Source organism: Oryzias latipes, chromosome 2 (genome assembly GCF_053564925.1).
Source record: "Oryzias latipes strain Hd-rR chromosome 2, Olatipes_Hd-rR_3.1".
In the NCBI taxonomy this organism is placed as follows: Eukaryota; Metazoa; Chordata; class Actinopteri; order Beloniformes; family Adrianichthyidae; genus Oryzias; species Oryzias latipes.
The window spans coordinates 46,510,806-46,531,122 of record NC_136238.1 but is presented as its reverse complement, the minus strand read 5'-3'; the positions used below and the strand labels follow the sequence as shown (position 1 = coordinate 46,531,122).

At 41.0% G+C, this 20,317-nt stretch overlaps 2 protein-coding genes across 4 annotated transcripts in view; one reads left to right on the top strand and one right to left on the bottom strand.

Annotated features, from left to right (window-relative positions):
* LOC144989114 (uncharacterized) overlaps positions 1 to 18,738 on the top strand; it is a 79,332-nt gene extending 60,594 nt beyond the window's left edge. The window contains exon 4 of the mRNA XM_078941154.1: positions 16,854 to 18,738. Within this exon, the coding sequence (XP_078797280.1) occupies positions 16,854 to 17,935 (1,082 nt within the window). The 3' untranslated portion in view covers positions 17,936 to 18,738. The remainder of the gene's footprint in view (positions 1 to 16,853) is intronic.
* LOC144989036 (NLR family CARD domain-containing protein 3-like) overlaps positions 1 to 20,317 on the bottom strand; it is a 228,432-nt gene that overhangs the window by 140,828 nt on the left and 67,287 nt on the right. The gene's annotated exons all lie outside the window — the stretch shown is intronic.

Sequence of the window (20,317 nt, the reverse complement as noted above, 5' to 3'; positions counted from 1 at the left end):
AGATATTTGGAGAATTCAACATCCCACAGATAAAGATTATTCTTTCTTTTCCAGTGTGCACAAATCTTATAGTCGGATAGATTATTTTTTAACCAGCTCTAACCTTATTTCACAAATCACAAATTCTAAATACCATAACATTTTGATATCAGACCACAGCCCTGTGTCTATATCACTGTCCCTAAATCTACCTAAACAAAAATATTCCTGGCGCTTCAACCCCACCCTTCTTAGCGATGAACATTTTAGTAAACATATTGCTTTTAAACTTAAAGAATTTATTGAAATTAATGATAATGGGGAGGTGTCTGACTCAACGCTGTGGGAAACACTGAAAGTTGTTATACGTGGTGACATTATTTCTTATACCTCAGCTCTCAAAAAGGAAAAAAATAAAAGGCTTTCTGAAATTAAAATTGCCCTTTCTATTCTAGAAAGGACATATCAAACTTCTAAATCCCCCTCCGACTACAGGTACATGCTGAAACTTAAATATGAATACAATGTAATCATGAGTGGTCAAATCAATAATACATTATTGAGACTGAGGCAAAAACATTTTGAGATAGGAGATAAGCCCAATAAGCTCCTAGCACAACAACTTAAAGGAATGCAGGCATCGAGAGCTATTCATAAAATAAAAAATAAAAATGGCACTCTTCTAACAAACCCGCTAGAAATTAATAATCGTTTCAAAGAGTTTTATCACGAACTTTACTCTTCTAATCAGAACTTATCACAGCGTGACATAGATGATTTCTTTGGCTCTCTTCATTTGCCCAGGTTAACTGATGCTGCAAGGCGTCATCTTGACTCCGACTTCACACTGCATGAAGTGATTGCAGCCATCAAGTCATTTCCATCAGGCAAGGCTTCAGGCCCTGACGGCTTTGGCTCAGAGTTTTACAAAAAATTCTGTGATGATCTTGCTCCTCTCATGCTTAGGATGATATGCGATTCCAAACGCAGAGGTAAATTACCCACAACTCTGTATGAAGCCAACATCTCCTTAATCTTGAAGAAGGGCAGAGACGAGGCCGATCCAGCTAATTACAGACCCATTGCTCTCCAAATCGTTGATCGGAAGGTAATTACCAAAATTTTAGCAACCAGATTAAACACGTATTTGACTTCTATTATCCACCCTGACCAGACAGGATTCATCCCTGGCAGACTTTCCTTTTCCAATGTTAGGCGTCTTCTGAACACCATCTATGCCGACCACAATGGCTCTGATGAAGCTGCGGTTTTGAGTCTTGATGCGCATAAAGCCTTCGACCAGGTTGAATGGCTTTACCTGTTTGAATCACTGCGAAGGTTTGGGTTTGGTGAAACGTTTATATCTTGGGTGGAACTAATATATGCAGGTCCGTTGTGCTCAATCCTGACTAATGGGGAGAGATCATCACCATTTCCGTTACAGCGTTCTGTCCAGCAGGGCTGCCCTCTTTCTCCTGCCCTGTTCGCCTTAGCTTTGGAACCTCTTGCTGTTAAAATAAGAGCACATCCACATATCCATGGCCTTGTGGTTGGAGGAGCAGAAACTGTTATTAGCTTGTATGCAGACGATGTATTGTTATACTTGCGCAATGCTGAGGAGTCTGTGCCCCTTCTTATTGATTTGATAACAACCTTCGGAAAAATTTCAGGGTACACAATAAATTGGAATAAAAGTGAATTAATGCCTTTATCTAAAACGTATCCGCCAAATTCTATTCAAAACGCTACTTTTAAAATAACCTATGACCATTTCACTTACCTGGGCCTGACTATTCCTAAAGACCCAAAATTAATCTTTACCTTGAATTTCACAAAATTTTTATCAAAATTAAAGCAGAATATTGACTCTTGGAAGACCCTTCCCTTATCCATGATCGGCCGAATAAACTCCATAAAAATGGTTTCTCTGCCTAGATTCTTGTATTTGTGTCAGAATCTTCCTATTTACCTCACAGCCTCCTTCTTTAAAGAGTTGGACTCAATAATCACTTCTTATATCTGGAATAATAAAAATGCTCGAATCTCAAAGTCGCATTTGCAAAAATCCAAGTTGGAAGGAGGTCTTGGCCTACCGGAATTCAAACACTATTACTGGGCTGCTAATATCAGAGCATTGATGTTCTGGCAGCAGGGATCGCCGGACACCATTGGTCCCACCACTCCGCTGTGGGTTAAGATGGAGGCCGGGGGAGTGAGAGATTTCTCATGTTTACAGGCTCTGCTCTTCTCCAAACTGGAGAGGGCGGAGTCTCTCCGGAAACTGGGTTTTGTCCTAAAGCAATCAGTGCGCATTTTAAATCAAATTAGAAGCTTTCTTTCTTTGCCAGACATTTCTGTTCAGTCACCAATATGCCATAATCACTCTTTCTTGCCTCCTTGGGATGACAAATTGTATCAGGAATGGAATGAGAGGGGTTTGTCCAAACTTGAAGATTTATACATAGATAAAAAATTTGCATCATTTAATCAACTTAAACAAAACTTTAACATTACCAATTCACACTTCTATAGGTACTTACAAATTAGACATTACTTGCAGTCCAAAATTAAATTATTCCAAGATCTTCCAGCTGAACATGATCTTTATGACATTTTCAAAAGTCCCCCTGGCTCCAGACATTTGGTTTCTAGAATAGTGCATTTATTTGATGACAGCACCAGGGTGACATCAACAAAAATAAAAGATGCTTGGAGTGAGGAGTTGGGCATAGAAATATCAGAATCTATGTGGGAAAAGTGTTTGTCCAAGATTCACTCGTGCTCAGTTAACAGCAGACACCAACTCATACAATTTAAAATCATCCATCGGCTCCACTACTCCAAAGTACGGTTGCACAAAATATATCCTTCAATTACTCCCATTTGTGATAAATGTAAAATATCTGAAGGCACATTGGCTCATGCTTTTTGGTCTTGTCCCTCATTGGCTGGCTTCTGGAACAGAATATTTGACTGGTATGCCAAAGCCTATGGTTGCTTTATAACACCCGATGCAGAGCTCGCCATTTTTGGCTGCGTACGTACTAGAGCTATCCCAACTGTAATGCAACAACCACTAGAACTTGGGTTAATGACTGCAAAAAGACAAATTTTGCGAGAGTGGAAATCTATGGCTTCTCCATACTTTAAAGTGTGGCTCACTGACATGCTATCTCTCATCCACATGGAAAAAATTCGCCATGTCAGGACTGCCTCAATTAATGTTCACAATAAACTCTGGACACCATTTCTAAATCACTTACAGAAAGTTAAAGTTATTTAGCTCTGTGTTGAGACTGCATTTTTCTTTCTTCTATTTATGTCCTGTTTGGACGGCCTGTGAATAAATGTTGAATAGAATGTAACTGGCAATTGTTTATTTACTTGTATTTTTACATTGTGTTTTGTAATGGTCTAAAGAGCACCTGAACTGTTTGCTTTGCCTGTTTGATTTTGTACACTTGAAAATGAAAATAAAATATTGCAAAAAAATATTAAAAAAGGAGAAAAAGCTTCAGTCTCTATTAAGTCTCAAACTCTAAACAGTTGTTCATCTCCTAAACAGTCCTTTTATGCTCACATCTTTGATTACAGTTTGGTTTTGGGATTAATTCCAGTACATCAGTTAAAAAAAGTACATCGTAAATTCTAGTGACGTCATATCCGCTTACCAAGCATTTTTGACAAATATATTTTTGTTTTTTAGACTTTTTATTAAAATATATTTCCTGTCTTAAAAATTTGTAAATTCTTTTCATAAAAAAAATGTTTGGATTATCGAAATGTAAAAGGCTTTTTCAGAATGAAGCGTGACCCGGAAGTAAACAGCAGCGCGCGGCGCTAGCAGCTTGTAGCTAGCTTGTGTTCAGAGACCAGCGGCGGTTTTGTCCGGACGTTCGTGACGTTTTTGGACCGAAAGGAGGATACGAACTGTCAGCTTCGAGTGAAAAAGCAGCGTAAAGAAGGTGTTTGTGGGAGTTGGAGCTGAAGATCGGAGCAGGAACCATGTCTTCCCATCAGTCTCTGAGAGAGTTGATCAGCGAGCGACTAGCTGCTGCTGCTGAAGAAATCTGCAGACTCTGTGAAGGAACCATCGTCCAGTACGAGGAGGAGCTCTGTCGTCAGCGCAGACTGCTGGATGTCATCTGGAAACCACAGCTGCAGCTCCACCACATAGGTATGTCACCTTCATCACAGAAACAGAGAAGACCTTTGAGCTTCATGCTTTTCTTTTTGGGGACCCGTCTGTCACAAACTCATTTTCACTGAGGGCCACATCAGCATAGTGTCTGTCCTCAAAGGGCCAGATATAACTTATACATGTAACTAAATGTAATGAATAAATAAAAGTAACTACTCACTTAATTTTAAATAACTCATTATTTATTAATTATAACTTTTAAAGTAACAATTACATTCTTTGTCATGCTGTCATGCTTGTTACTTTAGCACTAATCCTTTACATTTTTTTCCTCTTGTTAAAACCCAGATAACTCCAACAATGAAGGATCAGACTGTCCAAGTGAATAAAGAAAAATGACATAAAACTGAGCCAGAAAGAACATGTATTATAGTGTAACATTTTACAAAGAAAGAATGCAAACAGGGGGTCTAAATCCAAAACACGCTTTAGGTTTTGGGCCGAACAAGAAACGTTTACTGAAAACACTAAAACTAAACTTTCACAACATTTAAAACTGAACTGAAAATGAATAAAAACAGACAGGAATATTAATCCAGAATAAATCAAGCTAAACCTTAAATAACATAATATTTTAAATTGTCAAAATCGTACAAATATGAACATGCTCCAAAACAAAGCCTGGAGATATGATCACTTTTATGTTTTATAAAACATTAAAAACTTAACCATAGAACTCATCACTGGGATTACTCCAAAAATATTTGACATTTTTCTAATTTTGTGCAACCCCAACAGTAAAAGTCCTCCAGAAACTTCAATCCATTCAATCACTTCACATCAGGGATGATAAGATTTCAATCCTTGGTGATTTTGATTGACATGTGGACAACATTGATGATGTCATGATTTGAGTTTTTCACAGATTTCAAAAATGTCCCACAGCTGCTCACAACAGAGGACACACTATGGACTTGGTCATTACCTACAGCCTGTCTGCTGGAGGGTCCACTGTGTCCAGTTGTGTATATTTGTGTACATCTGTCCACATCTGTCCATATGCCACTTGTGTACACATTCCAATGTACACATCTGGAGCAGCTGCTTGTGCTGGTGGAACCACACCCCGGTGTGTTCAAGTCCCGACTGTGCGCCATAAGTGCAGATGCCAGTAACATGTGTCACACATGATCCATGAGTGATCATTGACGTGTCTGTATCAGACACTACTGTGTGTTTGTTTCTGTCACCAGTGGAATCAGCACTTTCCTTCTCTAGAACCAGAAGAACAAACTGGAAGAACAAAGTTTCAAGTTCTCTTCTCATCTCATTGCACAAGGCAGAAAAAAAGGCTGGACTTCAACCATCAGACTGAAACAAAGTTCACCTTTAAACTGTGTCAATGTCAGATGGAGAAATAGAATAGAATACAGAAAATTTGAAAAACTTAGAAATGTGACCAGTGTAAATCACTTAACATTGAATTAAGATTAAATTTTGAAACTTTTAATGACACTTTTGATTATTTATTTCCAATTGTAAGAAATTAATGACACATTTATTAAATGGGCGGCCGTGGTGCAGCGGTAGGGCGGTCGACCCATGATCGTAATATTACAGGTTCGATTCCCGCCTTGCACGCCCATGAGTCGAAGTGTCCTTGGGCAAGACACTGAACCCCACCTTGCCTCTGGTGGGAGGTTGGCGCCAGTGTTTGGCAGCGGAGCCGCCATCAGTGTGTGAATGTGTGTGTGCATGGGTGGATGGGACTGTGACTGTAAAGCGCTTTGGGCCTTCGTAAGAAGGTAGAAAGCGCTATATAAGTATATGCCATTTAAGTATAAGTATACAGTGATCCCTTGCTATAACGCGGTTTACTTTTCACGGTTTCGCTACTTCACGGATTTGCGTCGTGCATTGTGTTCTGCATTCTGATTGGCTAAAAAGTCACTCCGCTTCTTTTCTACCTGTGCGTCAATAATGTTGCAGTTTAATATGTACACGTACGTAAATCAGCTTTCCAAATTACGTACATGCAAATCATCTTGCAATTTCAAGTTTCTCTAAAACCCATAGAAAAAGAGCGACAACAACTGTCAATCACTATGTTCTTCTCCCGAACAAACACACACAGCTGCACCGCGGGCTTGAGAAGGAGAAAACACTGCAGCTTCTCAGACTGAAGAGCATTGAAATACACCTGAGCCACTATTTGTCCGTTTGTACTTTGTACTTTTTTCATGATCATTTTAAATTTTCTCCCGTTTAATCCAATTCTTCGGGTCGCGGTGGGCGGGGCTAATCTCCGCGATTTGAAGCCTTCTGTTTACATTGATGATTAAAATTATTATTTGACAGTACAGTACAGAAGTTATTTGTTGGAAAAAAAAACGTTTTTAAAGTACTTTGATTTGTGAAACAAATGTTTGAGCCTGTAAAATGGTTTGTTCTTTCTTTTCAATGTATAACAGAGTATTTAATTGTATAATAATTGTTAAAAAATAGAGGTTTCTACTTCACAGATTTTGCCTATCACGGGTTCTTTTTGGAACGTAACCCCCGCGATAAACAAGGGTTTACTGTACGCCATTTAAATAAATTAATGGCATCTATATTTATTGTTTCCATTAGTCTCTTCTGGTCATCCAGACTCCTCAGACATTTTCTCCAATGATCACAGAGTTTATTGATGCTTGAAAAAAACCAAAAGTCTTGGAAACGTACAAAAGGCTCCTTGTTGTGTTTGTGTCCCTGCAGTCCTCCCCCAACATTGGATGACTGAAGAGGAAGATCTCTGCAACCAGCAGAGGAACTTCAGAGTGGAACAGGAGGAACCAGAACCTCCAGAGATTAAAGAGGAACAGGAGGAACCAGAACCTCCACAGATTCAAGAGGAACAGCAGAGCTTAAATGTAACTGATAGTCAGGATGAAGGAAACCAACATGAAGAATCAACATCAACTGAAGAGACAGACCCACAGAACAGAGATCAGAGGAAGAGGAGGGACAGAAGTCATGTCCAAAGTGTGGACAGCTCTCACATGTCAGCAGGTCAGTGTGACTCTGATCTTCATCTCCACACTATCGGTATGTTCACTTCAACAACGGTTCTATCTTGAGCTTCAAGCTCTCCAAACATGCAGTCCATCAACAGCGTGTCCTGGAAGAGTCTCTTCTGTCCCTTCCAGTTGAAAAGACAGTAGACATTGTTGGTCAGTGCAGCCCACAACATTCTTCAAATCAGATGATCTTAGTTAGTCCCTCCAGCTAACGACAAACAGGAAACCTTAACAGATCAAAGAGAAAATTGTTAGCAGATAAAAAAGTCCAATCTGTTTTGTCGTCTGTGGTTCTAAGTTTGTAGTTCAGTTCTTTTCAGCAGATTTCTCTGTCAAACCCAAAATCCATCTAAACCTCTTTGATGTCTCCATGTCTCCAATTCCAGACATTCAGACAGATTCTATTTCCAAAACTACATTTCAAGCTAAAACCCAAAGACAGGGTCCTGCTCATGGATCTGCAGACAGAAAAGATTCAAACCTGAACACATCAGTGAAAAACTGCTTAGTGTCAGAATTGTTCTCCATCTTTTCTGGACTGATTCTTCCTCCAGTGCAGCTTCATCTTCATCAAACTGCTCCTCATTGGTGGGTGGAAACACAACAGGGAGGTTTTTCTGTGTCCAGTTCAGCTCCATGAATGTTCAGACTGTTTAATGTCAGTGATTTCAGTTCTGCTGAGATTTGCTTCACTTCCATAAGAACCTCAGCAGCATCAGGATCATTTTGTTGATGGTTTGTCTGTGGAATGACATTTCAGACTCATAGCTTCAGTGGAGATCAAGAGTCTGGAACCTTTAACACTAAAAGAACCATTTGATCCAGTTTCTTCCAGACCAAAACCCAACAAGAGCCACAAAGTTCCACTTCACTGTTTAACAAAATACTTTTTATTTCTGTTTTTCTGGCTGTTAAGATGATCATTTATTAAATTTAGCTTTTAATTTTTTTTAAATTATAAAATAAATACAATTACAACGTACTATTCTTTATTAACAAATAACAGTAACAACTAACTACAACCTATCTAACTAATGAACTAACTATGTAGGTCAGGGGTGTCCAAAGTTTTTTTGGTGAGGGCCAAATACAGAAAAATGAGCAAAGGTCCGGGCCGCACACAAGAGGTGACATATTGACACATGATTACTAGTCATTACTAGTCATAATTACTAACAAGCACACAACAAAATGAAACAGTCACTCAGACAATGAAACCTCATTCCAACCAGGCAGTTCAGAACGGGTTTAATGAATAATAATAATGGATTAGATTTTTCTGCGCTTTTCCAGACGCTCAAAGTGCTTCCATTGTGTCCATTATTCATTCACACTTGGTGATGGTAAGTTACGGTTGTAGCCACAGACAGGCGTGGCTGCAATTTCGCGCCTACGGCCCCTCGGACCATCACCGGGATCATTCACACACATGTACACGCAGACATTCTACTGAATGATCTACAATACTGTATTTATTTCTGGAAAATTCTTCATTCATAAGAGTAGATTTTTTTTAAAACCAAACCATTATTCACTACATTTAAGAACTGTTTATATTTTAAATCACTAAAATACATGAAAAAAAGAAATAAATAAAACTGTCCATTTTCATTGAAGATCACATGTTGTATGACAATCCCTAGTATTGTGAACTACAATTCTAAATTTATTTTTTTAGTTGTATCTATTTCTTTTTTATTTCTTTCTGTTGTAGTTATGTGAATGTGTATGTCATCTTTTGATGTTCAATAAAAAATAGAAAAAAAACAGTACCTGTAAGGCTAACCAGAAGTGTCCAACAGGAAGTGGGCGGTTCCAATAGCCAAATGCTGCACATGACAATTCCCCCCCCCCACTGTACCTGAGCCAATTAATGTGTTTTAAGAGTGAAGTCAAATGAAATGTATTCAGAACCCAAGTCCTTTCATTAATGACATTTGTAAATCTGCTACAAAATGGTTACTGATATAGGGTCTAGATTCTTGATTGCCTTGAATTTTAATTTACACTGAAAGTTTTTTTTATATTTTTATGTGTATAGATTTTTTTTGTTTTGTTCTTTGTTTTTTGTGAAGAGATGTGGTTTTAGTCATTGGGTGGTTGCCACACTGGAGGCAAGGAGGGTGAAGTGTCTTGTCCAAGGACACAACGACATTTGGCTGGTGGAAGCGGGGAATCGAACCGCCAACCCTTCGATCATTGGACGACCCGCTCATCCACCTGACCCAATGTCGCCCCTAGCTTGAGCAGCTGAAGCCAGCAGATCTTTACATACGTAGTCGTTAGTGTGGTTGACTGGCAGAGTGCACGATTTTGTAGTTTATAAAGAGTCGACTGGTTTCTCAGAAAAGTAGACCAAAAAAAGGGCTTATGGGTGACCAATGAGGACAATTTTAACATTAAACGCACACAATTTTTAAAAAGCTTAATTTTACAATTACACTCTGTGACAAAATATGCAGCTATTAACAAAAAAAATTCCAAAAACAAAACAAGTTCTTTTTTACATAAAGGAAATACTTTTTCACAGTTCAGAATGCTATTTATTAAAATGCTCCGTCCTCCGAACACACAATATATCGAACCCCCACACCTCCGCTCCGTGCTCACACATCCATCTCCAACTGCACTCGCTCCTCCCCCCCTCTCTCGTGGCACGCGGGGCGCTCAGCACACACCCACTCCGTAACACACCTTTCTGTGACCGACTCCATCTAGTGTTGAAACTGAGAAGTGCAACAGAGTTGATCTCAAGCGCCATGTGCGGGCCATATTCAATTACATTTTCAAAATTTGCTGCGGGCCAATAAAAACAGACCCGCGGGCTGCAGTTTGCCCGCGGGCCATAGTTTGGACACCCCTGATGTAGGTGTTGTTGATTGACCGTGACTGTGTCCGCGCGGTGCTTCTTGTGTAGGACTAGGAGGAAGAAGCGCGCACACGTGTGTTGGGGGTGCGTGTTGATTCTTCTGCTCTCTAGCTGCATGTGAGCCTTCACCTGTGCTCTCTGGTACAGACATCTTCTGAGAATATTATTTATTGCCCAGTAATAACCAGACTGCAGACACTTTGTCACCTTTCTGGTAGCTATGAACCCTGACACCCATGAAGAACGTGGAGCAGGAGGCTCCACCTTGATTTATAGAGACACGTAACTTTGCGCTGCACAAAATAGTTCCCAAACAAAAAAATATAGTGATATTCATGGAATCTAACAGCGTTCATGTTTGGTGTTAGAGTGACTGAGAACAGTAATACCCCCCCCCCCCCCCCCCCCCAACATAAAATCCTCCAGCGGGCGGCCGTGTCACGCACTCAAGAACGCATGCAGCTTGTAATGGAAATGAATAATTAGAACGCAGTAAATTTGTCATATTTCCTCGCAAGACAGAAACTTATTTTGTAGAATGAGGATGTGTGTGTGTTTCTGAAACAGAACATGTGTAACGGGTTCACAAAAATATAGTATAATTACACAAAATTGAATTTTTTTTATTATTTTATTTATTTTACATCTGGCAATTGAGTAGCAGGTCATTAGGGTCCTGCAGACCTGGGTATAAATTCAAGCCCCCCCCCCCCCCCCCCCCATCTTCCCTTTTTGCTGTTTCTAAAATGGAAGAGGTGAGCATGATGGAGATCTAGTTCTTTGTATGCAATGTTGGTGCTCATTTGAAATTGATATTTTTAGTTTTGGGGCATTATCGGAGTGCAGCACATGTTGATGCCATATTTTGTCACAACCAGAAAATAAAGAAAACTGCTCCAAGAAAGTTCCTCCGGTGTCTCGTGGCTTCCTGAGGTGCACAAAATCACAAAATGCAGAGCAAAGACCAGAAACGGTTAAATTGGTGCCGTGACCCGTTCTTCGGATTCGTCAGGGGGGCGCGAAGGTTTATCCTCGCCCCACACACCTGATCTGGGGGATCGCTGCGCAGCACACTGCGGAGGAATCAAAGCGGAGTTAGTCATCGGACCTGGGCTGCGTGCAACTGGCGCCAAGCACGCGCATCGCTGCAGCGGAGGGCTTCAGCAGTGATTGACAAGAGTCCCCGGTGGACCTGATTTCCACCTGCATGGACAGTTGACGTCAGTAAACCGGGTGTGTGAGAAAGGTTTCATGCAACATGCGATGTGACATTTTGGGTTTCAATTCCTTGATGAGTACTTTTGTTCTTGTTTTAGAAGAAAAAAAAGCAGATTAATAAAAATAAAAAGGGATTTAGAGAGTGTTAGACGACAATCTTATTTTAGTTTTGATTTGCCACAAGTTGCGTTGTATTTTTTTCTTTTTTTCTTCAAACTATGGATAAGGACAGATCTATTGGATCTTTTGCTCTCTCTCCTGCACATGGTAGAGGCAGAGGTGCAGCCATGTTTCCTCCAAATGCATCGACACCTAAACCACAGTTTGAAAAAACGTCCCGAGTCGCTGATGCTGATGTTTCTTCACAATGTGATGTGACTGCAAACTCGAAGGATGGTGTTACTGATGAACTATTAGCCGAGGTAGCTTCTCAGGTGGGCGTTTCTATTGGCGAGAGCATTGCATCATGCATTGAGTGACGATTTGGTGGTGCTGTCACAAGTGTGTCTGGGTCAGCCATCAATGACTCCTCTATGTTAAATGTTATTTTACTACAGGATGTGTGTTTTAGAGGAGATGGTACCGACACATGTTCTGTTACCGAGTGGGAAGTTTTGATGCTGTCCTATGTGGAAAAAAAGGGGCATCCCTGTGCCTGAACAAGCTGAAGAAGTTTTATCAAAATTAGCTGGAAAGGGCGTGTGAGGTCGTTAAAGTGGGCATACGTAGCAAGCCAGTGTTAACGTTGACTGAAGGCCCAGAGCCGATTTTTGAGTTATTGTAACAGCATTTCAGTGACACAGGGAACTCTAATCTGCCCTTAGCTGATTTTTATGCGACAAGACCCCACTCTGGTGAACACCCGTTTGACTATTGGCTGAGACTAAACAGGGCTTTGGAGTTGACTAAAGACACCTTAAAAAGACAGAATGTGACTTTTTACTGTTTGTCACGTGACTTGGTCACAATCTTTATTCAGAACTGTCCAAACCCTGAACTGTCATTGATATTGAGGTGTAAGCCCATGACTCATTGGACCGTGGCAGACCATAATGAAAGGCTGGTTGAACATTGTAAAGTCCACAAACGCAAGTCCATGCAACATGGTGACAGTGTTTGGTTGTTGCGACAGCAGGGTGTATCCCCTATGCAGCAAAGTGTGCCCCCTGTCTTCGCGGGAGCTGCAGCTGCGGCGCCTCCTGTCGAACAGCCAATAGCCAAGAGAGTAAAATGGGATGGATACCGGTGATTCAGAATGTTCGAAAACTCAAAAGGAATGATGACTTATTCTATGAAAAGGTGATGCTGGGTGGTAAAGTGACTGTTTCAGCATTACTGGACAGTGGTTCGATGGCGTGTACACTAAGCTCTAGAGTAATTCCTCAGCTGTTACAGCATGCTGTGTTGAAGGACCCCAACCTCCAACCTACGGACGCTGTGCTAGTTGGGTGTGGATTCTCGAAGACATTACCCGCGGGCATGTGTGACATTGCGATGGAACTTTACAGATGCAGTGTATTAGTCCCTACTTTGGTGGTGGATGACCAGAGCGAGGACTTGATTGTTGGCAGTAACCTGTTAAGGTACGTAATTAGTGGCCTGGAGAAAGAACGTCTTGACAGTGACACTACAGCGCGTGATTGCGGTAGTGATTCAGGACAGCAACTGCTGAGTTTAATAGCTGGAGTGGAGACAAAGGTCCCAGAAGCAGTGGGAACTGTCAAATTCAGGAAAGCTGTCACGCTGGAGCCTGTGACCGAACATCTGGTGTGGACCAAACTGCAATTGGTGGACAGACAGGTTGGAGGCAGTGTAGTGGTAGTTTAGCCTACACGTGCTAAGACCAGACCAAGATCAGTTATAGTCGGAAGATCAGTTGCTATTCTGAGGGAGGATGGTTGGCTGCCTCTCAAAGTGATCAATCCGTCTCACAAACCTGGAACCATTAAACGAAACGCTAAGTTGGCTGATGTGTGTCTCTCTGTGAGACGGTTGAGGAGTTTGATGCTGATCAGTCTGCAGTTAGTCAGCAAGTGCAGTTCCATGGCGACGGTGTGACCATGTCCAGCTTTGTGTCCGACACGTCCACCTTGCCAGACCGTCCTCAAGTCGGACCGCTCACTGTAGCCAGTTCATCTCAGTCAAAGTTGGGTGAACTGGGTTTATCAGTGATTGATGTTGAGTCGTGTGAAGTTTCTCCGGCGTACAAAGCTAAATTGGCAGATCTCATTGTAAAATACCTGTCTATCTTTTCTAGGGAAAAGTTAGATTGTGCTAAGGCCACTGGTTGCCTACACCGTATCAGAGTAACAGATGACAAAGCTTTCAGATTTCCATGCAGGCACATACCACCGACGCAGTATGAGAAACTCAGAGAAGCTCTGAATGAAATGGAAGAGCGTGACATTATAAGGAAGTCCAGCAGCGAGAATGCGTCACCCCTTGTGGTGGTCTTAAAGAAAAATGGGGATTTAAGAATTTGCAATGACTTCCGCTGGCTTAATGCTTGCACAGTCAAGGATGCATATCCGCGTCCCCATCCGGCGGATGCATTGTCTGCTTTAGGTGGTAATGCCTTCTTCTCAACAATGGATTTGACCTCTGGCTAGTACAATGTAGAAGTTCATGAGGATGACAAGAAATGTACAGCCTTTCCTTCGCCATTTGGTTTGTATGAGGACAAAAGGATGCCCCAGAGCCTTTGTAACAGTCCGGCGACGTTCATGAGGATGATGTTAGGCATTTTTGGTGATCAGAATTTTCTCAGTCTGTTGTGTTATTTGGATGACGTTTTGGTGTTTGCTCCCACTGAGAGTCTGGCCCTTGAACGTTTGGAAATGGTCTTTCAGAAACTCCAGTCACACAACGTCAAGCTCGCGCCAAAGAACTGTAATTTCTTGAAACGTTCAGTTAAGTTCCTGGGACATTTCATCAGTGCAGTGCAATCAAACTCAAACAGGCATTGTTGGAGCAGGTCATGCTTGCTCACCCTAACTTTGATGAACCATTTTGGCACTCTGTTGTTGCCTCTGCTGACTGTTTAGGCGCTGTGTTGTTACAAGTTCCTGTTGGTGGTACAATAGCCAGACCTATACCATTTGCAAGCAAGTCCCTCAGTTTTGCTCAGTCAAAATATCCTGCGCACAGATTAGAGTTTTTCGCACTCAAATGGGTAGTGTGTGATAAATTTCACTATTGGTTGAAGGGTCATCCGTTCACCGTGTGGACGGATAATAACCCGTAACTTATATTTTGTCCAAAGCTCGTCGCGTGTGAGCAGAGGTGGATAGCTAAACTTGCTGCGTTTCAGTTTGACATCAAGTACAATCCAGGACCTCGCAATGTCGTTGCTGATGCTCTGAGCAGGTTGCCATTTGTGCAGTCCTGCGCATCTCATCTCTTAACCAGAATGCCATATTCTGAGTTGCTTGCTGGGGCTGCTGCAGTGGGAGCCACTGGCATCCAGGATGCATTTCGATGGTCTGCTAACCCACGTGATGTGACTTCAGTGTGTGGTCAACCTGTCGTTATGCAGTGCGCAACAGTTGTTCAGTCTGGTTCTGTTTCGTCCGATGAAGTTGCTGCTGTGTTCGACCGCGTCGGAAATTTTAAATCAGAGTTGGTCCAACATGCTATGCTTTTGCCTCAGTTTCCCCAGACAGTCCTGATGCCCCCACATGTTGGCTCAGCGGTTCTCTCTCTCGATGAGTTGGCAGAAAAATAAAGGACAGATCTGGAGTTGAGCAGAGTGATTTTCTTTTTAGAAAGAGGAAGAAGACCATCAAGGAGGGAGCGAGCCATGGAATCTGCTGGGGTCGTAAACCTTTTGAGGAGCTGGGGGAAACTCACTATGAGAGATGGGGTTCTGTATCGTGTGGCTGTGCATCCTGTGACTAAAAAGAAATCCTACCAGTTTGTTGTTCCTGTTTCCTTGCGCCGCAAAGTTGTGTGGTGTTCACGATGAAGCGGGTCATCAGGGACAGTAGAGGACTCTTTACTTGGCGAGACAGAGGTTTGATTGGCTTGGGCTCTCTAGCGATGTGGCGGAGTATGTTAAGGACTGTAGACAGTGTGTGGTTTCTAAAGCTCCTGAGCCTGAAGCTAGGGCATCTCTGGAGAGCATTCATACCTCTGAACCTCTTGAACTGGTTTGTGTTGACTTTTGGTCGGCTGAAGACTCCAGCAACAGGTCCTTGGATGTGCTCGTCGTCACTGACCATTTCACCAAAATGGCGCATGCGTTATTGTGTCCTAATCAGTCGGCCAAAGCAGTTGCTCACCAACTTTGGCACAACTACTTTTGTGTCTATGGATTTCCTAGACGGTTACATTCTGACCAGGGTGCCACTTTTGAGAGTGCGCTCATCGCGGAGTTGTTGAGTGTTGCCGGGGTACAATAATCGCATACTACCCCCTACCATCCAATGGGTAACGGTTCGTGCGAAAGAATGAACCGTACTCTAGGCAAAATGATTCGAGCACTGCCCAATGGAGCGAAAAATCGTTGGCCTAATGCCTTGAAATCCTTAAAATTTGCTTATAACTGCACTGTGCACGAAACAACAGACTACGCCCCGTTTCTGCTCATGTTTGGGCGAGTGCCACGTCTGCCGATGGATGTTATGTTTGGCTCTGTTCTTCATGATCAGGAGGTTGTGGGCTATGACCGTTACGTTGAATCCCTGCACAAGAACATGAAAGAGGCTATGGCCGTGGCGCAGTCAATGGCAGTGAAGCAACTTCAGCGCCATTCACAACTGTACGACAGGAAAGTGCGTGGTGCATCAGTAGATGTGGGTGATCATGTGTTGTTAGCCAACAACGGTGAACGTGGGAAGAGAAAACTCGCTGATCGGTGGGAAAACACAGTCTATGTCGTGCTTGAGAAAAATGATCAGAGCCACACTTTCAAGATTCAGAACCCCATTAGTGGGCGTTCGAAAGTTGTTCATCGTAATCTGCTCATGCCTGTCAATTTTCTGCCTCAGCAAAAACAGTAGCTTAAAGCACACATACAAACACTCGATGTGTGTTTAAAAAAAACAGCTGGAGCAAATCTGAGTTAGCTTTGATTTTTTTTTTTCTCTGCGTTGCTGCAGTTCAAACAGGGCTTCAGCCATCTTGTTAACAAGTGTTGGGAGAGAAGTGACTCTCGTGTTGTTACACTAATTTTGTTAATTCATGGTAAATGGGCAGTTATGCCACGAATGTCAATGAGCAACCTGCTGCTCTGTTTACCCCTGCCCTTACTGAAATGGTTGAGGGTCATGAGACAGAAAAAGTATAGACAGTTTTAAATTGCATATATTTACACTGCATTTAGGTTCCACTTGGACTTTACATATCTGTTCCTTCCTCACTCCATCTTCTTCTACGACTCACAACTTCACATTAGGGGCACTGGCTCATAGGGTGCCCCCTGCTGGCTGAAGAAAATACATGACTTCTAACTGCGCCATATAGTCGTGAAAATATGGTATATGGTTCCTGACTGAGCAGATTTCGTTTTTTTTTTTTTGGTGTTTGACAAAACACAAACTCATTTAAAAGTATAAAAGGGGTTTTTCTTGTGTTTGTGTACCTGCAGTTTTCCCTCAGCATTGGGTGACTGAAGAAGATCTCTACAACCAGCAAATAAACTTTAGAGTGGAACAGGAGGAACCAGAACTTGCTCAAAGTGAAGACCAACAGAAGGAACCAGATCGTCCACAGATAAAAGAGATGAAAGAAGAACTCATCAGTCAAGATGGAGAGTTGCCTGATCTGAAGAATGAGGCTGATGCCTTAATGGAGATTCCTACTTTTGAGGAAGATGAGAACAGTGAAGCAGATCTAAACAATCAGCAGAGCTTTAATGTAACTGATAGTCAGGATGAAGAAGGAAACCAACATGAGGAATCAACATCAACTACAGATGAAGAGACAGACCTACAGAACAGAGATCAGAGGAAGAGGAGGGACAGAAGTCATGTCCAAAATGGGTCTGATGAAAGATATTGTGCATGTAAAAAATGTGGTCAAACTTTTAGTGGGCGGTCTCGGTTGAAATTTCACATGAAAACTCATACAGGAAAGAAGACATTTTCTGGTAAAAACTGTGAAAAAAGTTTTAGTTATAAATTTAATCTCAAAAAACAAAGGACAACTCATACAGGCGAGAAGCCCTTTACGTGTAAAGAATGTGATTCAAGTTTTGGTCAAATGTCTAGTCTGAAAACACACATGAGAACTCACACAGGAGAAAAGCCCTTTTGTTGTAAAGAATGTAATAAGAGTTTTAATCAAATATCAAATCTCAACAAACACATGAGAACTCACACAGGAGAAAAGCCTTTTTCTTGTAAAGAATGTGATACAAATTTTAGTGATTCATATAATCTCAAAATACACATGAGAACTCACACAGGAGAAAAGCCTTTTTCTTGTAAAGAATGTGATAAAAGTTTTAGTCAAAAATCAAATCTAAAAATACACATGAGAACTCACACAGGAGAGAAGCCTTTTTCTTGCAAAGAATGTGCCAAAAGTTTTAGTCATCTATCTGATCTCAAAACACACATGAGAATTCACACAGGAGAAAAGCCTTTCCCATGCAATAAATGTGATGCCAGTTTTAGTCGAATACCTATTCTAAAAACACACATGAAAACTCATACAGGTGAGAGATAGTTTTTATGGCTGATAAATGGCTCAGCCACAGATGTAATTTAGTAAAATACATTAGTATTTTCACAACTCACACAAGTGAGAAGCTTTTCTTTCTTAACAAACATTTTTTTTATAAAGGATTTAGATAAAATTCTCAACTTCGAAAGCAGAAAAACTTAGAGCAGAATACTTGTACAGTACATGTGAAAATGTCATTTAATCTAATCTAATTATCCGTACATAAACAATGTAATGTATTAATAGTTCATAATACTATGTTAATTAAACAGTATTTTAAATACATTTATACACGCACAGCTGTTTATGTTACTGCAAGATGTTGATGGTAACTTGTTTAAAGTAACAAACCACATTTCTTTCTTTCTATATAAATCTTTGTCTTTTTATCACTTTTGTTGATTTTGATCTCCGGTTCTAAATGATGCTGATTTAATACATATAATTTAAAATTTCATACATCCAGTAAAAAGACATACCTACAATAACTTAACAAACATATTAAAAAGCAATAATTGTGGTTTGATCTGTGAGCCATTGAGCTTGATTCAAGAATTGAATTGGATCGCCACCTAAGGAACGATCCACAGTCTTAGTAGAACCGCATCCCTACCATTTAGTGAAGAAAAGGTTTTCCTAAAAATGTATTCAGGAAGATGCAGATAAAGAACCAGACTGGTGTTTCTGTCTGGTATTCTTGTGATTCATGTTTTCTTGTAGGCGTTAAAACTGTTCCTCTGTTCTTTTTGGTTCTCATTGTTCTGTTCCAATCTTATCTGTGAAAAATAAACTGGGTATGAACATCAGTCAGAAGTGTGGAGTCTTTCCCACAGTGTGGGTTTCTGCTCTTTGTTGCTTCTCTGCAGGTTCCAAAGCTGGACTCTGTTCTAACAAGTAGTATATGTGACGTACCCGGGTAAGTTCAATAGTAAATTAGTTGATGTTCTTTAGAACAACTGTTTTCCCTGTTTTTATTGGACTGAGCAGAAATATCTAATGTTGAACTGAACTGTTTACTTTTCTCACTTGTGTGTTCATAAAACACAATTTGTGTGCAGTTTAATCAAAACGTTGTCAAATTCTGGTTGTGTTGGCAGTTGTTGAAACTGAGTTATAGATTGTTTAACAAAGTGTCTGATTTGCAAATACAGTGATCCCTCTCTATAACGCGGTTTACTTTTCACGGTTTCGCTACTTCACGGATTTGCATCGTGCATTGTGTTCTGCATTCTGATTGGCTAAAAAGTCACTCCGCTTCTTCTCTACCTGTGCGTCAATAACGTTGCAGTTTAATATGAACACGTACGTAAAACAGCTTGCCAAATTTACAACACATACGTGCAAATTCTCTTGATGGTGGCATGTCGGTGTATAAGGATCTTTTTGCAAACCAGAAAAAAGAGCGACAACAACTGCCTATCACTGTGTTCTTCTCCCGATCAAACACACCTGCAGCTGCACCGCGGGCTTCAGAAGAAGAAAACACTGCAGAGTGGAGTCAGGATAGAGTGGCTCAGTCTGTAGAGCAGTGAAATACACTTGAGTCACTATTTGTCAGACTGTACTTTGTATTTTATTCATAATCCTTTTAAATTTTCTCCCGTTTAATCCAATACTCGGGTCGCGGTGAGCGGGGCTAATCTCCGCGATTTGAAGCTTTCTGTTCACATTGATGATTAAAATTATTAATTGACAGTACAGTACAGTAGTTATTTGTTGAAAAAACTTTTCTAAAGTACTTTTATTTGTGAAACAAATGCTTGAGCCTGTCTGTTCTTTCTTTTCAACCTATAATAGAGTATTTAATTGTATAATAATTGCATAAAAAATAGAGGTTTCTACTTCACGGATTTTGTCTATCACGGGGTCTTTTTGGAACGTAACCCCCGCAAAAAACAAGGGTTTACTGTACCTGAAAAAATGACCCGGTGGGAGAGAAAACTTTTTTTGCAATTGGGTAAAAGATGCAAAATGATTGTTGATGTAGAGATCCTTAATGGATGAGAGGCCCTTTTTATCCCAGAGTGTAAACGCATGGTCTGACAGACCTGGTTGAAAAGCTGGATTCAAGCAGATGGGAGCGTGGATAGATAAGACCGACTGAGTACCGGTACTTTCCTGATTTGCTTTATAATTCTATAAGAATTTTACAAAACAAAATCTTTCTTTTAATTGGAATATCCACTTTGCTGAACAGCAAAGCAGATACAGAGCCCCCGGTCAGAGATTTAACTCTGTGCTTTTCCATCACAGGCTAGCATGGTGATTGATTGAATTTATCTCTACCTTCCTTCCAAAAAACCCAAGCTTTAGCATTACAAGCCAAGTAATAATGTCTCAGTACAGGCAGGCCAAAGCCACCTTCAGAAGCTGGTTTTTGTAAAT